The 24,126-nt window shown below is 39.9% G+C and overlaps 3 protein-coding genes across 3 annotated transcripts; all 3 read right to left on the reverse strand.

Moving 5' to 3' along the window:
- Positions 1–2,081: 2,081 nt before the first annotated feature.
- On the reverse strand, positions 2,082–4,972 carry LOC140230213 (heat shock 70 kDa protein IV-like). The gene is made up of 2 exons (XM_072310393.1): positions 4,785–4,972; positions 2,082–2,625 (listed from the first exon to the last, which is right to left on the reverse strand). The coding sequence occupies exons 1-2, from the start codon at positions 4,970–4,972 to the stop codon at positions 2,082–2,084; spliced, it is 732 nt and encodes a 243-aa protein (XP_072166494.1).
- Positions 4,973–10,723: 5,751 nt separating this feature from the next.
- LOC140229929 (heat shock 70 kDa protein IV-like) lies at positions 10,724–13,812 on the reverse strand. Its single transcript, XM_072310129.1, has 2 exons — positions 13,625–13,812; positions 10,724–12,470 (listed from the first exon to the last, which is right to left on the reverse strand). The coding sequence occupies exons 1-2, from the start codon at positions 13,810–13,812 to the stop codon at positions 10,724–10,726; spliced, it is 1,935 nt and encodes a 644-aa protein (XP_072166230.1).
- Positions 13,813–18,279: 4,467 nt separating this feature from the next.
- Positions 18,280–22,228, reverse strand: LOC140229930 (heat shock 70 kDa protein 1-like). The gene is made up of 2 exons (XM_072310130.1): positions 22,041–22,228; positions 18,280–19,752 (listed from the first exon to the last, which is right to left on the reverse strand). The coding sequence occupies exons 1-2, from the start codon at positions 22,226–22,228 to the stop codon at positions 18,375–18,377; spliced, it is 1,566 nt and encodes a 521-aa protein (XP_072166231.1). The 3' UTR covers positions 18,280–18,374.
- Positions 22,229–24,126: the final 1,898 nt, after the last annotated feature.

The raw sequence follows: 24,126 nt of genomic DNA on the forward strand, positions 1-24,126 counted from the left end.
TTTATGTTGTTGTTGTTTTAAAGAACGAAAGGAGAGAGAGAGAAAATGGGGCCCTTATACAAATAATTTGCCCCAATTTGCCCAGAAAGTTTACTTTTGAGAAAACAACTTATATGATAGATTCCATGACTGTCTTGTGCTTATATTCAAGTGCAATTTCTCAGTACAGCGTAAACCGCCACGCAGATAATTCGATCCATGTTTACCAACTAACATTACATAATTCAATTCAATTCAATTCAATTCGTTTATTTCCATTTCAATCACAATAAAAACAACATGAAGCATTCAGTGTTACAGATGAACATAAAAAACAATGACATATAAAAGAAACCACAACAACGACATCAGAATTACAGTTATAAATTGTTCCAGATTACAAAAGGGAACAAGTAAAATGGAAAATGGTGTACACATAAAAAGCCAATAAGGCCTGTAGGCGCGCGTACACTGTTGTTACAAATCATATAGAATTGGAATTTAAATTATTTTCAAAAATCATAAATCAGTTTTATACAGAAGATACACAAAAGAACATCAAACAAAAAACAAAACAAAAAACGAAATGATAAAAGGGATTGTTATATACATCAATGTTATTTTGATATAGAGACAAAAGATGTCTTTTATACTGCTTCTTGAATAAATAATTATGTTGCTTATTATAATTATCTGGGTTTATTGCATTCCCCCCCCCCCAAAAAAAAGAAAAAAGAACTGGTCCTGTTTGACGAAGAGTTTCTTTTAATTTCGTACTAGGACATTTCCATTGATTGAATTGAATTTAATGTTAACATATTCATAATGTGAGGAGAGAGTGTATCTGTGTGGAAACGTTGCATCAAGGAAGTTATTTGAAGTTTGTTTATATCATGCAGCTTAAGTGTATTCAATAGTTTTCAAGAGTATTCTTCGATTTGGATACAACATAGAAGATTGATACTCTCAACCCCAGCAAGTGACTAAGGTTCATTCTACATACACGTTCATACACAATGTCATGATACGATACACATGTATTAAGAAAGACATGGTAAAACTTTTGTGGCCATGAAGCCTTGGATACGGCCAGTATAAAACACAGTATCGCTAATATTTACATACTATAACTTTTTTTCTCCTTTTTTTCATAACAATATCTTCACCATGCTTTCTATAACTGCCAAGGCAAGTTAACAACACCGCGGGCACTGGAGGGAGTACGAATTAATTTGAATTAGCGTCTGTGACCAGGAACTTTTCAGGTTAAGATTCTTTGACCACGCTGTCGAGATCTCCCTTTGAAAGTCGACCCGTGTCGCCGGTGACCTCAACCTAGGGGTTGGATTCTTCCTCTCCGATGGTCACGTGCAGAATCCCGTCGTCGTCGATTTCGAATACGACGTCGAATCAGGAATCATTTAGGGGTAGGCGTGATGCCGGATAGTTCGAAGTACCCGAGCAGGTTGTTCTTTCTAATTAGAGTCTGTTCTCCTTCGAACACTCCGATGTGAAATTGAGTCTGGTTGTCTGCGCAAGTCGGGAAAGAGTGCGTTAGGCTCGTCGGTATGCTCGTGTTCCTCTCAAACAATGTGTTGTCATGCCACCAGTAGTTTCGACGCGAATAGACCACGGGATGGCGTCTGTAAGGGTGAAGTTGCTAATCTTCCGGCTGCCGTTCCCAGACAAAATCGCTGCCTGAATGGCTGCTCCACAGACCACACCTTGGTCTGCATCGAGGGATACATCAAGTTCTCTCTGATTGAAGTAGTTGTAAATAGTTTCCCGCAATGTTGGCATGCGGGTCGCTCCCCCAACCAATACCACCGAATCGATGTCTTCTTTCTCAAAGACAGACCAGAGAAAAAGTTTATCCAATAATACGATGCATCCTCGGTAAAGATCGGAGCATTCTTCGTCCAATACATCTCTGGTGATGGTGGTGTTCAAGTTTATTCCTTCAAAAACTGATTTTACGTTGATGTCCGCCTGGGAGCTGCTGGACAGAGTCCTCTTTGCTTGCTCCGCTGCTGTTCGAAGGCGGCAAAGTGCATACTGGTTGTACGTGATATCCCTCTTGTACGCATATCGAAACTCCCTCACTAGATAGTAATGTTGACGAGCCTGATGTCGAAGTCCTCATCGCCCAGATGCGTTTCCCCTATAGTTGAGTTGACCTCAATTCTGTCATTTTCTATGGAAATAATAGATATGTCAAGTTTGCCCCCTCCAAGATCGAAGACCAATATCCTTTTATTGAGTCTTTTGTTATCAAGTGCATAGGCCAGGGCTGCCGCTGATGGCTCGTTTATGATGCGCAGGACCTTGAGCCCCGCAATCACCCCGGCGTCTACTGTGGCCTGACGCTGTGCGTTGTTGAAGTGGGCCGGTACGGTGACCACTGCTTCGGTAGCCTTGTGACCCAGGTACGCCTCAGCTATCTCCTTCATCTTGGTCAGGATCATGGCGCTGATCTCTTTCGGAGCAAAGGTCATAGACTGTCCCATGTCGTCTAATTGAAACATGGGTTTGCCCTGTCGGTTAACCACGTTGAATGACCAGTGTTTCTTGCCCGCCATCACGGCGTCCTCCCTGAATCGTCTCCCGATCGCACGCTTGACGTCGAATATTGTGTTTCTTGGATTTCTGCGCAGACAGAAAAGAGAAAATTGAATCAAGCTTCATAGTAACACTGATAGTGGTCCTTTGCTGCATATTTTTCGTTCCGGTCAGTTAATAAGCTTAATCATGGCCATACTACACATATGGACTATGAACGGAGGTATTTCTTTGATCCCGTAATCATCACCAACGCCACCTGATTATGTGCATCTTAATGAGTACATTCAGACGTTTGGACAATGACGATTGTGTAATTGTGCATCGTCAAGACATGCATGGACAAGACTGGATCAAAGCAGGAAAGCATGTACAAAATGTTTTTGTGACGCTTTTGACAGAAACAGGTGCATGAATTAATTAACGAGCAATAAATGTCCATGTGTAGTAGGTCCTTGAAAGAAGCAACCCTGGAAGAACTATGCTGAGATCCCAGAGTAAGAGATAGTGGGCCGAATGCATAAACGCTAGCAATTGCTTGTGCTGGCCTTTTACTTGAATCCGTATGCATAAGATCAAGCAAATGCTTGCGAGCAGAAGCTTTTGCTAGTTAGCTAAAGCAATTGCTTAGAGACCAAGCATTTGCTTATAAACGTGATGCATAAAGCATACCTTTTGCTTGTTCTTGATAGCAATTGCTTACGATTTTCCAAGCTCTGTAAAATGGGCTTGAGCTTTTGCTTAACTGGGACGTTCCCTTTTAAGTATCATTTTCCATATCAAAAAAAGAAAGACCACACTTGTGCAGGAGTGGTATAAATCTAGAAGAAATTACTCCTAAGTAGTGTAAGAAACTTTTTGTTTCAACAACGGGAATGTCCAATGGTTAGCACGCAAAATGTGATGAAAAACAGGTAGGAAGCAATTGCTTGCGCGAGACAACCAAAAGGTATAAGCACAAGCAATTGCTTGAGCTAGACCTTTTGCTAGACGAGCTTGTGCTTTTGCTTGAAGCAATTGCTTACAAGCAATTGCTTGTTTTATGCATTCGGCCCAATGGACCAAGATAGGCATCGAAATCAGGATGAATGTAACAACTTCAATTATCTTAATACGTCATATTTGGTAATCCTGCTGGTATGCCATGATAGTATTGTTGTAGTATACCATTCTGAAGAACCATCTCAACAAGATGTGGACTTATCAGACAATTGATAGGATCATGTCGGCGTTAGAAGACAACCATTTCGGCTCTTCATTGTCTGGTGACTGTTAACCAGCATGAAGGAGAGCATAAATGAGCGAATTCGGTTTTCAAAGAGTCTAATCTAGTGAAAGACCCACACACACACACACACACACACACACAAACTATACAGAGAAGGAAAGCAATAGGGGATGATGTAATCCTCTTGATAGATCGCGAGACAGCAAAGTCATTTAGTGTGAAGATCCTGCTTCCATGCATACAGACCTACAGTGAGGGATATTACGTGGGTCAATATATATATATATGAAGGGTTTGTTCGCAAAAACCGATAAGTCCATATTTGCCAAATGGAAATATTTGCGATTAAAGGTCAAGAAAAATAAAGAGAGTAATAAGAAAATTTTTGCTTCTTTTGACCATAACTTCAAAAATGTACCTTTATATGTAGTGACCAATATATCATTCAAAAGGTATTATTTTGTATTTTATAACAGAGACCGTACTTCATAATCTTCAAAAATGGACTTATCGGTTTTTGCAAACAAACTCTTCATATATATATATATATATATATATATATATATATATATATATTGTACACACATTTGTATACATATATGTAGATGATATTACATGTATGATATAAACACTTGCATTTGTATGTACACACTCACACATATACAGTATATATGCACTTAGTTGCATATCATTATAATTACATGAAGAGTTTGGTCACAAAATGGGGTAAGCGTCATTTTAAGACATTTCATATCCATCATCATGATAAAACCTTTCCATATCATTATTAATTTTGTGAGATAGCAAGGAACATTCTCAAAGTTATGATTTAAAGTAGTCTATACTTGCTTACTGTTTCCTTCGTTTTTGAGCAGCTTTCATCGAAAACGTCTCAACTTAAGAAGAATGGATTGAACTCATCTTGCGATCAAATTCTCAGTATATATCTGTAATATTATATATACATAAATATAGTATATTGAATATAAATGCAGTCAGAGAGAGAAAAAATAATTACATGTAGGCTTGGTTTTCTGCTGCACTTCCGATGAGCCGCTCCGTATCGGTGAAGGCGACGTAACTTGGTATATTCCCGTTTCCCAGCTCGTCTGGGATTACCTCGACTTTCCCGTCCCGAAAGACAGGGATCCTCGAGTATGATGTTCCCAGGTCGGTCCCGATAGCTGGTGCTTTTCCCGGAGCCATTTTCACCTATTGCGCTGTCTGCAATTTTTTTTTTTTTTTTGTTACAAAAAAAAGCACTTCGAGTAATATGTAATACCTCTAAATATTCCCATACTGACGGATTATTTGTGGAGAATAAGGTTTTAAAAGTAAGGGATTTGTATTATTATTACCTAGGTCAATTTATGTATAGTTTGTATAATAAGTCACTTCCTTCAGTTTTTGAAAATATGTTTAATAAGAATAAAAATATTCATAAATACCCCACTCGTCAAACAGATGAATATCATTTGCCCCTTACCCGAACTCTATTTACAAAATCCACGTTTATCTACAGTGGCCCAAAATTTTGGAATTCCCTTGAGAAAAATATAAAAGATTCCATTAGTTTGAAATCATTCTCTAGTAATTTAAAGAAATATTTGAGTAGCTCATATGTACCCCATGATTAGTTTGACTGTTTGGAATTGTTGTTCTTTTTTCTTCACCCTGTATCGAGAATGTTGACCTGCCCTTCGCTCTCTCTACTCCCCCTCTCCCCCTCCCGCCCTCTCTTTCCCTACTCTCTTCTGTGTGTGCACAATGTATGTGGATGCATACATGTGTGTGTACGTGCGTGTGTGTGCGTATGTGTATGTGGGTACGTGTGTGTGCTTGTGTGTATGTGTATGTGTATGTCTATGTCTATGTGTATGTGTATACATGTGAAAGCGTATACACTGTACTACATGTAACCATCCGATTTGATTGAATGAAAACTGTATACTTTCAATGATTAGCATGTACGGTACATGTATCGTTGTATTGTGTTATGAAGTCATATTGTAGTAATGTAACGTAAGTGAGGGGACTGCAATCTACAAGTTCGCTTTTTAGCAGCCCCTCAATTTCCATTTCCATGAAATTCTTTTAAGAACCAATATGTATTATTATGTTCCAATATATGTAATCATGTCAAAGTGTATTACCGTGTTTGATTGGAAATGAAAATAAAAAAACATGCATGTGAACATGCATGTGTCAAATGAAAAAAAAAAATGCTAATGTGCTCAAATAAAGATGAAAATCAGATGAAATGTGAAATTGTTGAGAAGTGACTAAGGTAGCTCAACAAAATATATATAGCGATTCAAACCGCTGTCATTGAATGTACATGAGACAGGCTCGATTCTTAATATGCACAGGAACGATATCAAAATTTATGGCGAGCAGTATTCGTCCGTCTGGAGGCAATCTTTTGAAAGGCTTAATGACCTTCGGATTCGAATTGCACAATTGCACAATTGCGTCTGTTGGGAGGGTTTACATTAATTCGGTTCTTTCATTTCTCCCCTATGAGAGCCTTCATCTGTATTCATCAAAGGCCGCTGCAAGCAAACTATCTTTGTCTCTTGTAAAAGGTGGAAAAAAGGGCATTAACTTTTAGTTGACCTTTCCAACAACTAGCAGTTCATACAAACTATTGAAAAACATAAAAACTTCATAAATGAAATGAAACGTTAAAAGACGAAGCTTTTCAGCTTAGCATGGTTATGATAGCTTTCAGAGAATAGAAGTACTAGCAGAACGGATCAATGGAAATTTAAGATGTGCGGATAACCCACAATCTAAAAAAAAAAATCCATTTGTCATCACTATTGGACGGGAAGTCTACACTTTTCATATAACTAGAACATAACTATTCATATAGTTATATAACTATAACTAATACATGGAGAGAATTCCAAACATTTCCATTATTATAGAGCAATGAATTGAATAAGGTCTTGACGTTTAGCATGTTTAGAGAATTATTACTCTTCAAAAAGTGATAATTATTGGATTATCTTTATTTTCATACTAGCGTACCATCGTGATTAACAAAAACTTACAGAAAGTTTGCGGTAAAAAGAACTTTGATTGTTCATACTTATGTACTTTGAATCTACATTGTATTGTACATGAATATAGTGATTTGTATTCCTATATCACCATGACACATATTCCTAGGATGTATATATCATTGAGCGGACATATAACCAATAAAGATCATGTTTGGGGGGGGGGGGATGAGTCGATATCAGGGGACGAGGACCTCCAGCTATCGTCAACGGTCGCCAGACTTGAGACCAAGGACTCAAGGTTCTGCACTGTGAGTGGTGGTGGTCTCGTATAGGTCTGTGCTCAAAGCGAGTCGGGAAGTGCAGTTACGAAAACATCTTTTGTGAACCACCACTCTTTATCCGGTCTACCAGAACGGGGTCAGACTAAGCTCATTTGTGTTATGGGTGAGTTGTTTTACCTTCAAAATCTTAACGGCCATTCATCTCCCCCCCCCCCCCCCATTCCTGAATTATCCTTAAATCGGCTGGTGAGTGGAAAAGAAGTAATTTCTTACAGCAACAAAGTCAGTTCTACAAGTACACAAATTACTTTCCTGAGTTAGAGCACCTATTAGTTATCACTCAACAGTGACAACTTTTTGGTCAAACCAGAAAGGAGGGAAGGGACTCACTGGAGAGCAGGATCCGCTTGAACAACAAAAAAAAAAAAAAAAAAAAAAAAAAACTGGAAAAAAAACTGGAAAAAAATACTTTATGATGCTCCATTATGCAACAAAAGAGTGCTATTTTAGATCTTAAAATGTACCAAAAGCAGTCTGTGATCATACTCGGTACATATTACCTTAATACATAGTGATGTAGGCCTATATAAACGCATCCCCCTTCTGCTTGGCTGGCCTCAGGCGAGTGAATGGTTGAGGGAGATATCTGAGAGACGGTATAACTCAAATTCGGCAATGGCCGTACGTTGGAAGGAAAGGGGATCACAACTATAGTTCTACTCCTCAAGATATCACCCCTTTTTTTCTCTTTCAACTCGGTGATTATACATAGATATTTACTTCCTTGATAAGTCAACAGTTAGCATAGCTAAACGTGAAGAGGTGGGTGTTGAGAGGGGCTTATTTGCCGCTGCCTGCTATCATCACAGATGTTTGTTAACTGTTCACGTCGACCATTAGAGGTAATCCATCATGGTATAAACACCCAAGAGTCATACGGCCCACGAGCTAGATATTTAAGGCAGACACTCGCGAGTCACACTGTCACGACTCACGAGTCAAACAGTCCACGACCTATAAAGCTGACGAGTCTTACATCACACGAGCTATACATCTCACGAGTCATTAGTATATAGCCCACCAGCTGGATACTTAACCCATTCCATACTGAATTCTGAAATCCTCATAGACTAAATACACAGGCCAGACACACATAAATGACTCGCGGGTGTGTAACTCATAGATATATGTCTGCCTCGGGAATCGTATCGTGGGCGTCAAAAGCTCATGGGATGACCCCGAAGAGTCGACGTTAACAATCAACAACCACTTTCAGGGGCGGATCCAGGAATTCCGTTAAGGGGAGGCGCCTTTGCAAAATTAAAGGGGGCGCACGCACCCCCCCTTTTATTTATTTTTATTATTTTTTAAACCAAAAATAAAGAGGGGGCGCGCGCCCGGTGCGCCCCCTCTGGATCGGTCACTTACTTTGGCAGCACCCTGAGACCCTCTCAAGGAAAAGAAGGAAAGGAGTAAAGAATCTCAGTCCTACTGACTGACGAATTGCCCTAATAGCTTATAGCTTTTTTTTTTTATGCTAGGCCCTCTTATCTTTCCAACCTGTTTGTCCTTATGAAGAATTTCACGCAAAGGCTCAATTCCTGATGGTCCGTCTCCTGGATTCTTTCCCCTCTTGGAAGATTTTTTGTTCGAGGAATTCGTACTTGTGCGATTTATACATGAGAATTCTAGTGTGTTGGTGTACACATACTTGTGTTACATATAATATATATATATATATATATATATATATATATATATAATATATCATACATTATATATATATATTATATACAATATATATATATATATATATATATATACACGTGTTTGTGTGTGTTTGTGTGTGTGTGTAAATGTCCTCCTGGGTCTTGTGGAGCTGCCCCTCGCAATTGATCCTTTCTCCCCTCTGAGCTCTACTTTTGAGTAAAACTTTGCTTACAGTAAAATTCCACATTTTCAGCACTTCAAAGAGTAATAAGTGACTTGCCTATTTCAGAAAGCAGGAGAAATAACGTTACCTTAAACATGTTTCAGTAACAAGTAAAAGGAATGTGTACTTTCCATTAAAGAGGAAATTTTGTGGAATCTCCTTTATTTTTTTTCTTTACATCATTGTACTGCAGTGCGTCACAAACTGTTGTAGTCTTCCCATACAGAGATGGCGGCACCGAAACTTTTAAAATTCATAACTTTCCTCAAACTTTACTTAAGTGTTTTAATAATATTACTGCATTCACTTAATCAAAACGAGTCTATGTACATTAGGGGAAATTTCTCCTGAAATACTTTGAGGATGCTTTATGTGAAATTTACTGAGCCGGCACCTTATAATCCTGATTCCAAATGAAATACGAAGACACTAGAAAATTTAGGTCAAATGCAACATAGCTGTAATAAATGAAACACACAAATAAAGAGACAAAATAGAATATTTCTGCTATGTTATTGACGCTGTTGTTGTTATTCCGGGCCACCGTAATTTTATAATCAAATATCTAAGTTGTGCCAACTGAACACCAGAGGAAAAATGGTGTGGGACACTCATAATCATAATGTAGATGTAATAAAAAAAAGTATTAAAACAACATACCATAAAATAAAAAAAAATACATAAAAAATGATTAGGAACATAACATAACATGAAACATATGAATGCACATAAGGATTTTGAAAAAAGTCAGATTTACGTGTCATTAGTACCATGAATAGAAAAAAAAATCCGTGAGTGGCTGTTACGAAACATAAATTTTGCTTACACACAAATCAAATATACGTCAAACAAATTTCATAAATTTTTGCCTCTTAATACACCTCAAGTCACTTTTTTAACTTTATACATTTCTCTAACATATCAAGACTACAAAATATCCTACAAAATTTTGATGGAGATACGATACATTTTCGGGAGAAATAGCAAAATCAATATAAAATGGAATTGAACGTATATTCTTAAGATAGTTTCATGAACAAGATTCTAATTCTGTGTCCTTTTGCCTTCCGTGAATCATAAGCAAGTATATATCACACACAGTCTCTATTCAAAAAACCCAAATGGAAAATTCCCAGAACCATCCCCAAGATATTAAAAAACTAAGGTTCCTTACGGCTTGAAAGTTATTTTTCCGGGTAGGCCAATTTTTCTAATTAATCAGGTATTACGATTTACTTGCCATTCATACAAACAAAACACACGCACTGCATTGATATGGTTAGTCCTGAAAGAATGGATGAGCAATGTAACCTCTGCAGAGGCAAATGTGATTCAGTCGTCATCATGGCCGGCGGAACCGAGGGGGGGTTCCGCACTTTTTGTGCACCATACAAAGGAATACATCAGGTGTCATCACTTTGGGGGCCTCCCCCTACCCCCCCCCCATACTTTTTTTTTTTTTTTTAACTCGGAAGTACGTAAGTGGAACTAAAAAGAAATAGATAGAGATCTTGAAAAGTGAGCGCGGTAATGTTTCTGCGTTGAAGACTCTTTTTTGTTGTTGTTGTTGTTGTTGTTTTGCTTGTCAGCGGGAGAAACCCGGAAGTGGAAGGGGAGAGGAGATGAGCTGAAGACTCTTTTTTTTTTTTTTTTGCTTGTTAGCTCATGAAACCCGGAAGTGCCCCCCCCCCCCTCACTTCTGAAAACGCTCCGCCGGCCCTGGTCATGTGGAAGTCTAGTCCACTTCTTCAATAGTAGGACCACCGCTTCCGGTAGAGCCGGCCGCCTGTGGACCCGTCTCCTGGGAGCCTGGAGACCTTGCAGCCCCACCATGCAGCTTGGACATAATTGGCACGCATTTCTTCTGCAGCTCCTCAAACTGGTGCACGTATTCTTCCTTCGATGCCAGGGTGTTGGCGTCCACCCACTGAATGGCATCGTTCGCTGCCTGGAGGACGGTCTCCTTGTCGTCTGCGGTGAGGACACTCTCCGCAGACTGGTCGTTGATGGCGGCCTTTACGTCAAGGGCGTAACCCTCGATTTGGTGTTTTGCGGCGATCCTCTCTCGATTCTGATCGTCCTCAGCTTTGAACTTTTCGGCCTCGCTGACCATGCGGTCGATTTCTTCCTTGGAGAGCCGGCTGCCGTCGTTAGTGATCGTGATCTTGTTGCTACGACCGGTACTCTTGTCTTTGGCGGTCACGTTCATGATGCCATTGGCGTCGACGTCGAAGGTCACCTCAATCTGTGGCACCCCTCGTGGAGCAGGAGGAATATTGCCTAGTTCAAAGTGTCCAAGTCGGTTGTTGTCCTTGGTCAGGGCCCTTTCTCCCTCATACACCTGAATGTGGACACCTGGCTGGTTGTCTGCGTACGTCGTGAAAACCTGGCTTTCCTTATGTGGAATAGTCGTATTCCTCTTGATGAGGGGTGTCATCACACCACCAGCAGTTTCGATACCCAGGGAGAGGGGAGTTACGTCAACGAGTAAGACTTCCTTGATTTCCTCGCTCTGATCACCAGACAAGATGGCTGCCTGGACTGCCGCCCCATAGGCCACAGCTTCATCTGGATTGATGGACTTGTTCAATTCTTTGCCGTCGAAGTAATCCCTCAGAAGCTTCTGCACTTTCGGAATACGGGTGGATCCACCTATCATAACAACAGAGTCAATCTTCTTTTTGTCCAGTTTAGAGTCCACCAGTGCCTTTTGAACTGGCTCAAGGCATGACCTAAAGAGATCACCGCATAATTCTTCGAAGCGGGCTCGGGTGATGGTGGTGTAAAAGTCGATTCCTTCGAACAGAGAATCCACCTCGATGCTTGCCTGTGTGCTGCTCGACAAAGTCCTCTTCGCTCGTTCAGCTGCAGTCCGAAGGCGACGAAGGGATCGTACGTTTGATCTAATGTCCTTCCTCTGCTTGCGTTTAAACTCTTCGACCAGGTGGTTGACTAGCCTGTTATCAAAGTCCTCACCACCCAAATGAGTATTCCCTGATGTCGATTCGACCTGAAAGAGTCCTTCATCAATGGAGAGAACGGAGACATCAAATGTTCCTCCTCCGAGATCGAAAATGAGTACGTTTTGTTCCTGGTCCACCTTTTTATCGAGCCCGTACGCAAGGGCAGCCGCTGTTGGCTCGTTGATGATACGCATGACGTTCAGACCTGCTATCACCCCTGCGTCCTTGGTCGCCTGGCGTTGAGCGTCGTTGAAGTAAGCCGGTACGGTTATGACCGCGTTGGTGACCTTTTGACCCAGGTAAGCCTCGGCCGTTTCCTTCATCTTAGTCAGGACCATTGAGCTGATCTCTTCCGGGGCAAAAGTCTTTGTTTCTCCCATGTACTCTGCTTGCAACATGGGTTTGCCGTCGCGGTCAACCACAGCAAAAGGCCAGTGCTTCATGTCCGATTGCACGACGTCGTCGGCGAATCGTCTTCCGATCAATCGTTTAGCATCGAAGATTGTATTCCTCGGATTCCTAGATGGAAAAGGAAAAAAAGGAGAATATCATCGTGTCTCTTCAACAAATGGTCGAATCTAAATTTTACTGCCGATCTGATAGATGGGGAAAGAGGAGGTTAAATTGGTTACTGTCATTACTTTGATTTGCACAAAATCATGGACAACATTACAAAATTTTCCGCGCGGTCTGATGGACATGCAAACCAGAACTTTGTTGACGGCGGTGTCAAGGGTCAGTTATGAAGCACAAGGGCAAACTATCACGCTTACACACACGCACTGACATAAGTACGAGCATGATCGCCTGTGTACGCAAACACAATATCAATCACACATACATACACACACACACACACTCACACACTGTATTATGATTATAGAAATATCATGATTATAAACAAAATATGGCTGAAATTAAACGAAAAATTTGTTGCTCTTCCCAATGCTAAACTTTTGACAAAAGGGATTTCTCAAATGTGCATAAGGTCGAATGGTAAAAACAGGACTGCTATGTGCACCAATTCCCATGTATTCTCACCACATATAAACTGAACACGCTGGGTCTTCTTCATTTTGCCTCCTTATTTTTATTTTTTGTTTGTTTGTTTGTTTGTTTGTTGTTGTTTTGTTTTGTTTAATTTTCAGTTATGCATGTGAGAGGACAAATGCCTTTTTTTTAGAATATCAAATACTGAATTTGTGCGTTAGTGACATCATTGTGTTCCTGCCGGTACTAATCCCCTCAAACTCAATTACTTTATCCTTCAACTCTTTGGAAATTCAGCTCACAAGAAATCACAACCTTCTCCGATTAAGGCCATGAAACTATTTTGTGTGTGTGTGTGTGTGTGTGTGTGTTTGGTGATACACCTCTTTTATCATTCCACTTTACTCATTATTGCTGTTTATCCCTTTCTGTGACAGGAAAAGACAGACGTAAAAGTTCTCTCTTGTTTGATCTAAAGAGAAAGCAAACACCTGTTCTCGAATCACAGCTTCGAATTTAGTCAGCATAATTTGTTGACTGCCATCTTTGCATTACCTTTAAATCACGGAACAGAGAAAACAGAATAAAGCCAGTGATTGTCTCGCACCAGAACATAATTGGGATTACGACCACACCTAGATATCAAATTCGAATTGTCAATGCATCTGAACAGGTAAACTCACATAGCAACTTGGTTCTTGGCGGCATCTCCGATGAGCCTCTCCGTATCGGTGAAGGCGACGTAGCTTGGCGTGGTCCGGTTTCCCTGGTCGTTGGCAATGATCTCGACTTTGCCATTCTGGAAGACACCCACACACGAGTACGTCGTTCCCAAGTCGATTCCAATACCTGGAGCATTCCCTTGAGCCATTTTTTTTTTCTGCGATGTTGCGAGACAGGCGTAAATGACAAGATAGTGCCGGCTTAGGTTGAAAATGAGACGAACACAAATCACCAAACTCGTGACAGATTGAAAGATGAATTTAAAATAAGAGAGTTGTCGGGTGTTCTCAGTCTTAATTCTCTTACTAGAGCAGTTGCGTGGTGGTGATGGGCGTTGGCTGTGAATGATATACAATGTAATAAGGATTGGAGGCTGCGGTCCCGCCAACCCTAGATAGAAGTGCGCAAGCGCGTCTGCGTTGAATTAAAGCTCACCTGCTCATTGGAGCATTCGCCTTTCTTAGTTTCTCCCTTTCCCCCCTTTTTCATGAGCCCTTTCACTATTTTAATTTGCTGAAGTGCTTGTTTGTTCGATTGCATTTTTTTTTTCTCATTACGTGCACCAGTAGATCTTTACGAGGTCCTTGCAAAATATCCCGAACTAAAAGAGATTTGATGTATCAACGCTCCATTAGAGCGAAGGGTGAAAGAACGATCGTGGACGATGAAATCCCCACTCTTGGTTTTGTTTTCTGCGAATTCATTGTAATTTCCAGTCGTCTATTGTAGACAAAGGTATGCAAACTATGCACACAACACAACGGACAATAGTTTCACTCCTCCCCACCCCCCCCCCCCCCCCCATCTCCTCTCTCTCTCTCTCTCTCTCTCTCTCTTTCCCACTCTTATAACGATATAGGCCTACACCAGGTATAGATTTAAAGGGATGGTGCAGTATTGGTGGAGGTGAGAACTGAGCTTTTAACTTTTTGCGAGATACCAAGAAAACACTTATGATATAGTACAGAGCATACCATTTTAAGAGGAATACAAAGTTTGTTTTTGATGAAAATCGGGGTTTGAATGACTGAAACATCCAAAAACAAAGTAAAACAAAGCAACCGTAATAAAGTGTGGGTCCCACACTTTATTAGAATCGCTCTCTTTTGGATATCTCAGTCATTTCAAAACCAATTTTCATCAAATAAACGTTGAATTCCTTATAGAATTACATGCTCTTTCATATTTCATAAGAGGTTTCTCATTATCTCACCAAAAAATGTTAGAAACCTGAAATTAGTTCTCAACCAAAACTATACGATCCCTTTAAACTCGTTCATGGAACTCATCGAGAACTGACGAATTAAAGGAGCGACTGGGGAAATTATAGGATGAAAAAACAAATTAAAAATGTTAATGTAGAATGAACTTTCATTTTCGGCTGACTTTAAAGAGGAGAGTAAAACATATCAGAACAGAAGAAACGAACAGATACTTCATGAAAAGTGGCTGATCAATTTTTGTTCAACAGTTTCGAAGTAGAGCTAGACATTTTTTTTTTTCATACGGAGAGGAACAAGTATGCAAAGATTAACTGCTTTGATGCACATGGGTAAATCATGGAGATGAAATTCTATTTACCGAAGGGTGATTTCTACAAGTGATATACCCGTAGATGGAAGAATACAACTCTAACCCCAGAAAGATTTTGATGATTGAAAACATAACATAAAATGTGCTTGAAATGTTTCTTCAACTTTCACATGAGGACAGGAGGTGGCTCAATGAAAATAAGTTTAATACAAGTCATGCGTGTCTCATGAATGTTGCGTAACATTATATACGCACAATATACATATATCAAAATAAGTTTTTCACAAAGCTGTATCATGAGTAAGCTTCGCGTCCGCCTCACAAGCCATGCGTATTTTACGCGTGATCTTTAGCCAGGCATAAAACTGCAAGTTGGACTTGGACTATTATATTACATTATATCAGAAAAGCGAAGTTTCACAGTGAAGGCAGACTAGATTTCGACGAAGTGAAGTTTCATTGTAAAGACGCAAACACGACTGCCAAGGTATGTACAGTTATCATCGTATAAGCATGTAATTGGTAGATGGGTGCAGATTTAATGTATATTATATATATATATATATATATATATATATATATATATATATATATATATATATATTACATGTATATGAATGTATATATACATGTACATATATCTGCTGCGGGACCGCACTAACTTCCTTTTAAGGATCTTTACATGGCACTATCGCTTTACTTATACTACCTGATGTGAAATTATGTAAATTGTCTTGAGTGATCCTTTAAATGGTTTCGATCAGAATAAGGATGCGGACATTTTTCTCTCTCCCGAAGGTGTGTATTGAAACGCCCCGGAATGTTTATAGGAATGACAGAGATAGTGAACAAAATCTTTCAAGAACATGTGCATAGGTTGCCCACTGAATTTCCATTTTAGGTAAGTGGACCCCAGGTTTGAAGAAATTAACAGAAGACTCGAAAACTGAGCATAGACCCACCCTATATCTCAGGAAGTACGGACAACATTAGCAACCATTTTAGAAGCATTAACAAGTTCTATTCTAGAGTAGTAAATGGTGTTTATTGGGGAAAAGGTAATGCTGTCCTTGTCAGAAACTTATATGTCTTATATTCCAGGGATACGAAGGCAAACACTTATAATATCGGAATAGCAGAAAAAGGAAATAACATAAACTTACTTAAACAGAAGGGTCTCCAAAATAAACCGAGGCTTGACGGTATGGAGACTATATGCTTACCTACTCTGGATAGAATAGGGAATAGAGAAAGAGAGAAATAGGGAAGGGTAGGGGGAAGAGGGAAAGTTACAGAGTGTATGTGTACCACTCCAACTACTTTACAATAATAGTACTGATGATAAATACAATATGATAATGATATTAAAGTTTACACGTTCAGTTGCCTTTGCCGGAGTAATGACCGAATATGCACTATGAAAATAATAATGTGTGAATACAAAGTATTCAGAGAATTATTCACAGAAAGTATTCACAGAAAGTATTCAAAGAATACAAATATTACAAAGAATGCGGATATAACATATAGGCACATGGAAATATATTATTTATTAATATTAGAGTCTTCTTCGTGAACCAAAATTTAGAATTGGCGTGACATGTATCTAAGAATTACGAGAATCAGTTGTGATTCTCTCATCTAAGAGATATATACTTGTAATTGGCAACCGTCTCTCAGAGTGCAGGATGCTATTATCGGTTCAGGCTTATTCGGCACATTAATAGCATAATTTGACAGACAGGCGGCCAGTTGTATTGAATGTAGATTAAAGGATACACCATCCTGGCGTACACAGGTGTTAAAAACAGGGTAAGATCTGCCTAGATAGAAATCAAAATATACAACCAACAAGCATTTCATTGCCATTATAATTTGTTAGTTTCTTTACACTTTTACACACTACAGGGGTTATTTGGGTAACAATTGGTGTAAACATAACACGGTGTTCTACAGATATCAAGACTTATCGTATGTTTATTTAGTAAACTTTGATGAAGATAATGATTATTATAACATGTCCTTGTGAAACAAAGGAATGGAAATGAAAGTTTAATCAGCAAAAATGATCTGGTATATATATAATTATCTTTTTCGATAGGCCCACTAGAAATTATCAGAAAGTATCATAGTATCTCTTTACAACCCGAATCGAAAGCTTTGGAAAAGGACTTCCCAAATTACATATACCAAGGTTCCCTTCGACTTCAAACTCGTCGCAAACGAAGGTTGCACGACCAATCAATTAAGGTTGACATTCACAAAAAGTACTTTTTGTGAAATTGTTATCTTTTTCATCATTCCATTGTCAAAGCGAAACACATTGCTTGGATACAAACAGACTTATACAAGATTATAGGTGAGCTAAACAATCGGTGAGAGGGAAGACTGATAACAAAGTATCGTCTAACACAATGACTGATAATTGACCTCTTCGATAGTTAGCCCATTATCACTTTCGGAAGAGGTGGTCGCCTGGCACACGTTTGTGCCTGGAGACCTGCTACTTGGTGACTGGGAGTCCTGTAAGTCCTTAGTCCTAATCTCTCTTCGCTCCTCCTTTCCTGCCAGACCCCTCCGTTCATCTTCCTCTGTCCAACTATTTCACGACCCACATACAAAAACCCGTTACAGGGACCTGGCCTTCTCTTTCATTGCCCCCACCTTTAGGAATAAATTTCCTCTTCATATTCAGAATACCTCATCTATTGAACCACTTACAATTCTTCGCTAAAACTCATCTGTTTAATCAGTTATATATTTTATATGGAGGCACACACAGTCAGCTATTAATTTTTGTATCACTGTATCACATTTCTCTTTTTCTTTTTTCTTTTTTTTTTGTTACGGTTATTTTGATTTCGGTTTTGCATTGTCCTATGTTTTTGTGTTTTCTAGTTGTTGGTTTTTTTTTGTGTGTGTGTCATTACCACGAGCGTGCTTAGAACCACCCGAATAAAGTCCCATATAGATGCAGTTATAATTATCATAATTTAAGTGGGCAGCTTAAACATGACTGACGTGGAATTCATCTAAATTTCGGTGCATCATCCCTTCATTCATTTCCTTGATGCCGTTGAAGTGATGTCCATGTAATGGATGGCGGCCAAGGGGAGGCACGTCCGTTGCTTTCACTAGAAACGTCCTGCGGCCATTTTCTCTTGACCTCGTCCATCTTCAGCTCTTTGCTGCCTCGTTGGCCAATCGGTCGATTTCCTCCCTGTTGGCACACCTCTTAATGTTGACGGGACCGGTGTTCTTGTCTTTGGCGGTCACGTTCAAGATGCCATTGCGGTCAATGTCGAAGGTCACATTGATCTGTGGCACTCCTCTTGGAGCAGGAGGAATATCGGTTAACACGAATCCTCCAAGTAAGTTATTGTCCTTTGTCATTGACCTCTCTCCCTCGAACACCTGAACGAGTATACCTGGCTGGTTGTCTGCATACGTGGAGAAAACTTGACCTTTTTTCGTTGGAATAGTCGTATTTCTCTTGATGAGGGATGTCATCACACCACCAGCAGTTTCAATACCCAGAGACAGGGGAGCTACATCAAGGAGTAAGAGATCCTGAATATCCTCGCTCTGATCACCAGACAAGATGGCTGCCTGGACTGCTGCACCATAGGCCACAGCTTCACCAGTATTGATGGACGTGTTCAGTTCTTTGCCCTTGAAGTAATCACTCACAAGCATCTGTACTTTTGGGATGCGAGTCGACCCTCCAATCATGACAATAGATCCAATCTGTCCTTTTTCGAGGTTAGCGTCATCCAGTGCTTTCTTTACTGGTTCAAGGGTTGCCCTAAAGAGATCACCGCATAATTCCTCGAAGCGAGCTCTGGTGACGGTGATGTTAAAATCGATTCCTTCGAAGAGAGAATCCACTTCTATGTTGGCCTCTGTGATGTTCGACAGAGTCCTCTTCGCTTCCTCAGCTGCCGTTCGAAGGCGACGAAGGGATCGTGGGTCGGAGCTAAGGTCTTTTCCATGCATGCGTTTGAATGCCTTAACCAGATGGTTGACGAACCGGTTATCAAAGTCCTCGCCACCTAAATTGGTATCCCCTGATGTCGACAAGACCTCAAACATTCCTTCTCCTATGGTGAGAATAGAGACATCAAATGTCCCTCCTCCAAGGTCAAAGATTAGCACATGTCGCTCCCCATCCTCATTTGTATCGAGCCCGTACGCCAGGGCAGCCGCTGTTGGCTCGTTGATGAGACGCATGACGTTCAGACCTGCCATCACCCCTGCGTCGTTTGTCGCCTGGCGTTGAGCGTTGTTGAAATAAGCCGGCACGCTGATTACGGCATCAGTGACTTTCTGACCCAGGTACGCCTCGGCAGTCTCCTTCATCTTAGTCAGGACCATTGAGCTGATCTCTTCCGGGGCAAAGGTCTTTGTTTCTCCCATGTACTCTGCTTGCAACATGGGTTTACCGTCACAGTCAACTACAGCGAAAGGCCAGCTCTTCACATTCCCACTAACAACTTCATCGGTAAATAGCCTTCCCATTAATCGCTTGACGGCGAAGATTGTATTCTTCGGATTTCTAGACGTAAATTGAAAGAAACAAAATATTTTCAAGAATTAACATCTCAAGGTATGGGGGAATTTGCTGCGGAGAATATCATGTTGTCTTCATTAAGTTGGAAGTCCAGAGGAGAAACCCTACTGGAAAGAACACAGTCTTCCACAGTATGCTCACAGTCTTTCCACATAGTTGGCTATGTGGAAACGCTTGAATTCAACAGTGTGAAGATGATTTCACACTGTGGTGTGGTTTTTCACGGAGAGCTCACATAGTAATGTTCTGTTTCACACTGTGAATTGATGATTCGATCACACCATCAAAACACTCGAATTTAGCCAGGGAGGTAACAATGTGAAGATATTTTACACTGTGCTCACACTGGGTTTCACAGTGTGTTTCAGACTGTGGGACACTGTGTTCTTTCCAGCAGGGAAGAGGAAATGACACTGGTTATATCGTCATTCAATCCGCACAAAATCAGAGAAAAGAAATAACGATTTGCCAGAGAGAGAAATAAAAAAAAAAGAACTTTTTTTAAAAGTAAAAAGTGTTGCCAGTTTCAGCGTCGGACATGAGTCGGGCAATGAGAGTATCGGAATGTACGTGACATTGGCATAGAAACAAAATGTAATTGGGATGAAGAGATTCCTTACACTGCCCAATGAAACGCTGGCAGTGAGTCGGAACATCTTATCACGTCTTAAAAAAAAAAGTGATACAGAACTACTAGTATCTCACGGAACCTTGTTTTCGTGGATTTGGTGTATCAAGAAACTTTTAAAAACTGAGGTATCTCAAATATTGGGCTGAAAACAGAAAAGTCGTATAATGCAATCACAAAATGAACCTATCACACTTGACCAAATGAATTCCAAGTTATTTCTTATCGCAATTAGGCCTGCCGGAAGACACACATTGTCGTTAAGATGTTGCTGCCGAGGTTGTTTCATCGGGTGCACGTCACGAGACCGACACCCACGAGTCATGCAGCCCACGAGTTAGACGTAAGGCCCACGAAGCCGACACATTAAGCCTCGTGTTGTATCTGTCTATCTCGTGGGCTGTTTTTACCTAATGTCAAACTCATGGGCTATATTTGCCTAGTGTCGAACTCATGGGCTGTATTACTCGTGGGTGTCGGTCTTGAGGGGTGACCCGTTTCATCTTACGTGCTTCAGTGACCTTCCTGCCTTCTTCTTGCATTCATCAAGTAGAACTCCACTTTTTGTCCTTTAAATATTTAGAAGTCTTGCTCACGACCGACCACACACACTTCACTCATCAAGTCCTAAATTCCGTGACTTGGTCACGTATTATATGTTTCCATTGATATCTGTACTATCCATTGTCATGATTTTATCTTTTTTTAGACATTTTAAATCGATATTAAAAGAGTAATATGTCTTGTTTTAGTCCTTCGTTCTTGTATTATTTAATACATTTCTATGTTCAAAAAAGTTAACAAGATCTGTCAAGTCTTTCTTGAATATTGATTTAACTGGGAATACGTTCATTATGAAAGATTATAAATCTTACAAATTCCGTAAGGACTGTATGAGTTTGCTAGGAAATATTTTCATCTCACGAATAGCCACATTGTGGTGTTCACAGTGCAAGGTACGCTTTAAAGTCAACGCATCTGTTCTTTCGGGTGTGTACTTTTGACCAAAAAAAAAAAAAAAAAAAATACGTTGCAGCTCCATATCTACCATTATCATCTTTCAATGGAGCGCTTTGCTTTCCTTTTATAGAAGGCAGTGGAATGATATTACCCCTGTCATGTGTCAGTAATATGTGGAAGGAGAGTTTCCATTTCATTTACTCCTGCGTCAATATTGCTGCCATGAAATATCTGCCAGCTGAGCCAAATATGAATTCTACCCACAAGCATAGCCATAACCCTAATCCTAATCCTCACATCAAACTAAACCTCAAACCTTATCACAACCCTAACCCTAACCTTACGTCCCTGGGGAAAATAAGCCCGGAGCAAATGTCGTGTCACCGAAAGGTGCACTTTTCATCTTTATACATACATTTTCCTTTCATAGTAAATTTTACTTTGACGTCAGTAATTGTTGTAGTCTTTGCCGTAATCGGGGAGGGGGGGGGGAGTCCGATTTCTACACTTGAATTTATGCGATCACTCAATACACTCGGGTTTGTCCCCCTTTGAGTTGACATTTACATTTTTTTTTCCATACTCACAATGTAGTAAATGAGTGTAACATGTTTGATATGGTTAATAGGTCACACCCAACAAATCAAAACAATATGTGTTAATGCGTCTGAAAAGGTAAACTTACTTGGCAGCCTGGTTTTTGGCGGCATCTCCAACCAGCTTTCCCGTCTCGGTGAAAGCGACGTAGCTCGGTGTGGTTCGGTTTCCCTGGTCGTTGGCGATGATCTCGACTTTGCCGTTCCGGAAGACACCGACACACGAGGAGGTTGTTCCAAGGTCGATTCCAATAGCTGGTGCTTTCCCCTGAGCCATTTCGTCCTACTGTTTTGTGAAACCGGTGTAAATATCAAGTGTGCCGATAAAGGTTAAATCAAAAATATTTCAAAGTTGAGACAAACCTAAGCAACACTCAAAGTTCATGACAAACTCGCCTGAAATAAAAATGTAAACGAGTTGTCGGATGTTCTTAGCACTCCTCCCTTCCAAAACAATCTGCGCAATGGTAAAGTCAATGCCTCTAAATATAGCGGATAGCAAGAATTGCAGCCCCAACAGTCCGGGCTAGAAGAGCGCAAGCGCATCTGCTTGCCAGTCGAGCATTCGCCTCTAGTTGTTGTTGTTGTTTTTTTTTTCTCCTCTTTGAAGAGTACTTCACTGCTTTTATTCACTATTTTGCCTCTTTGTGTGTGTGTGTGTGTGTGTGTGTGTGTGTGTGTGTGTGTGTATGTGTGTGTGTTTAGCTGCACACTTTTCTCATCTCAGGCACTATTGACCCTTTAGGATGCGATTACAAGTTATATCCTCTAAGCTGATGAACAGATTAATAGTAGGCACCGAGGCATCGCAATGTGGAAGAACGATCATGGGGGAGTAAAATGCCCAAGTTACTTTTTTAGTTCTGTGCAAATCTATTGTGATTTCAAGAAGCCTGTTGTGGGTAGAGCTTTGCACTCAACACGAATGAACACACACACACACACACACACACACACACACACACACACGCACACACACACACAATCTCATTCTCTCCCTCCCGCCTCATTGTATTCTTCAATATACCATGCACCGTTGCCAGGTTGATTTAAGCTTGAAAGTCATTGGTAGTCCGTGAATTAACGAATGAGCAAGGGAAAATTAATACAGGAGGATTAAAAGCCAATGTGTATGTTTTCATACCATGAAATTGCACATTCAGTTTCAGTTTACTTAAAGGGAATCAAAACCCATCCCATGTATAAGGGGAGATTGAGTGAAAGCAGCAATATTATAGTAGAACACGTTTGTGAAAATTTGGGGAAAATCGAACAATCAATTCAAAAAGTTGGGAGTTTTTTAAGTTTCGGTGCCATCGCTGGTTAAGAAGACTACTGCAGTTCATGACGTCACTTTGGACAGCAATGCAAAGAAAATGCAAGAATTCCACAAAATTTCATTTGACATGAAAAGTACACATTAAATCGACTTGTTAAGGGTGACAATTACACCTACTTTCTGAAAGAGGTAAGTCAATTGCTCATTCATGATACTAGACAAATGACATCTTTTGAATTTTCTTTTTTTTTATTGTTATTTTGAGGTCTGTTCTGTGAACAAATTTCGAAAAGGTGGACTTTCAGAATATATATATATATATATCTCATCCCTCTGACACCACACCACACACAGCAAGCATATCAGAACGCCTTAAAAGCCCTTGAAAAAGACTGGTTGCACAGTCGAAAACTTGGGAAAATAAAAGGCCATAGTGAACATTACTGCAACGTCTACGAGTCTTTCCTCCGTCACACATAATAATACCAAAGATAATGCAGCACCCACAACGTACGAGGCCAAGCCCGCTTCACCTTTTATATATATATATATATATATATATATATATATATATGTTGCGAATTCACGTATTGGCTCCAATATAGCGAAGAATCAAGAAATAAACTAGTAATGCATTATTTCGCCAATAAGAATGAGTTTATTGAACAACTCAAATTTTCGGTGGCCGAGACTCCTGAAGAAGGTGGAGGCCACCGAAAATTTGAGTTGTTCAATAAACTCATTCTTATTGGCGAAATAATGCATTACTAGTTTATTTCTTGATTCTTCGCTATATATATATATATATATATATATATATATATATATATATATATATATATATATATATATATATATATATATATATATATATATATATATATATAAAGATATGA

The sequence above is a fragment of the Diadema setosum genome, chromosome 6, assembly GCF_964275005.1.
Source record: "Diadema setosum chromosome 6, eeDiaSeto1, whole genome shotgun sequence".
NCBI lineage: Eukaryota > Metazoa > Echinodermata > Echinoidea > Diadematoida > Diadematidae > Diadema > Diadema setosum.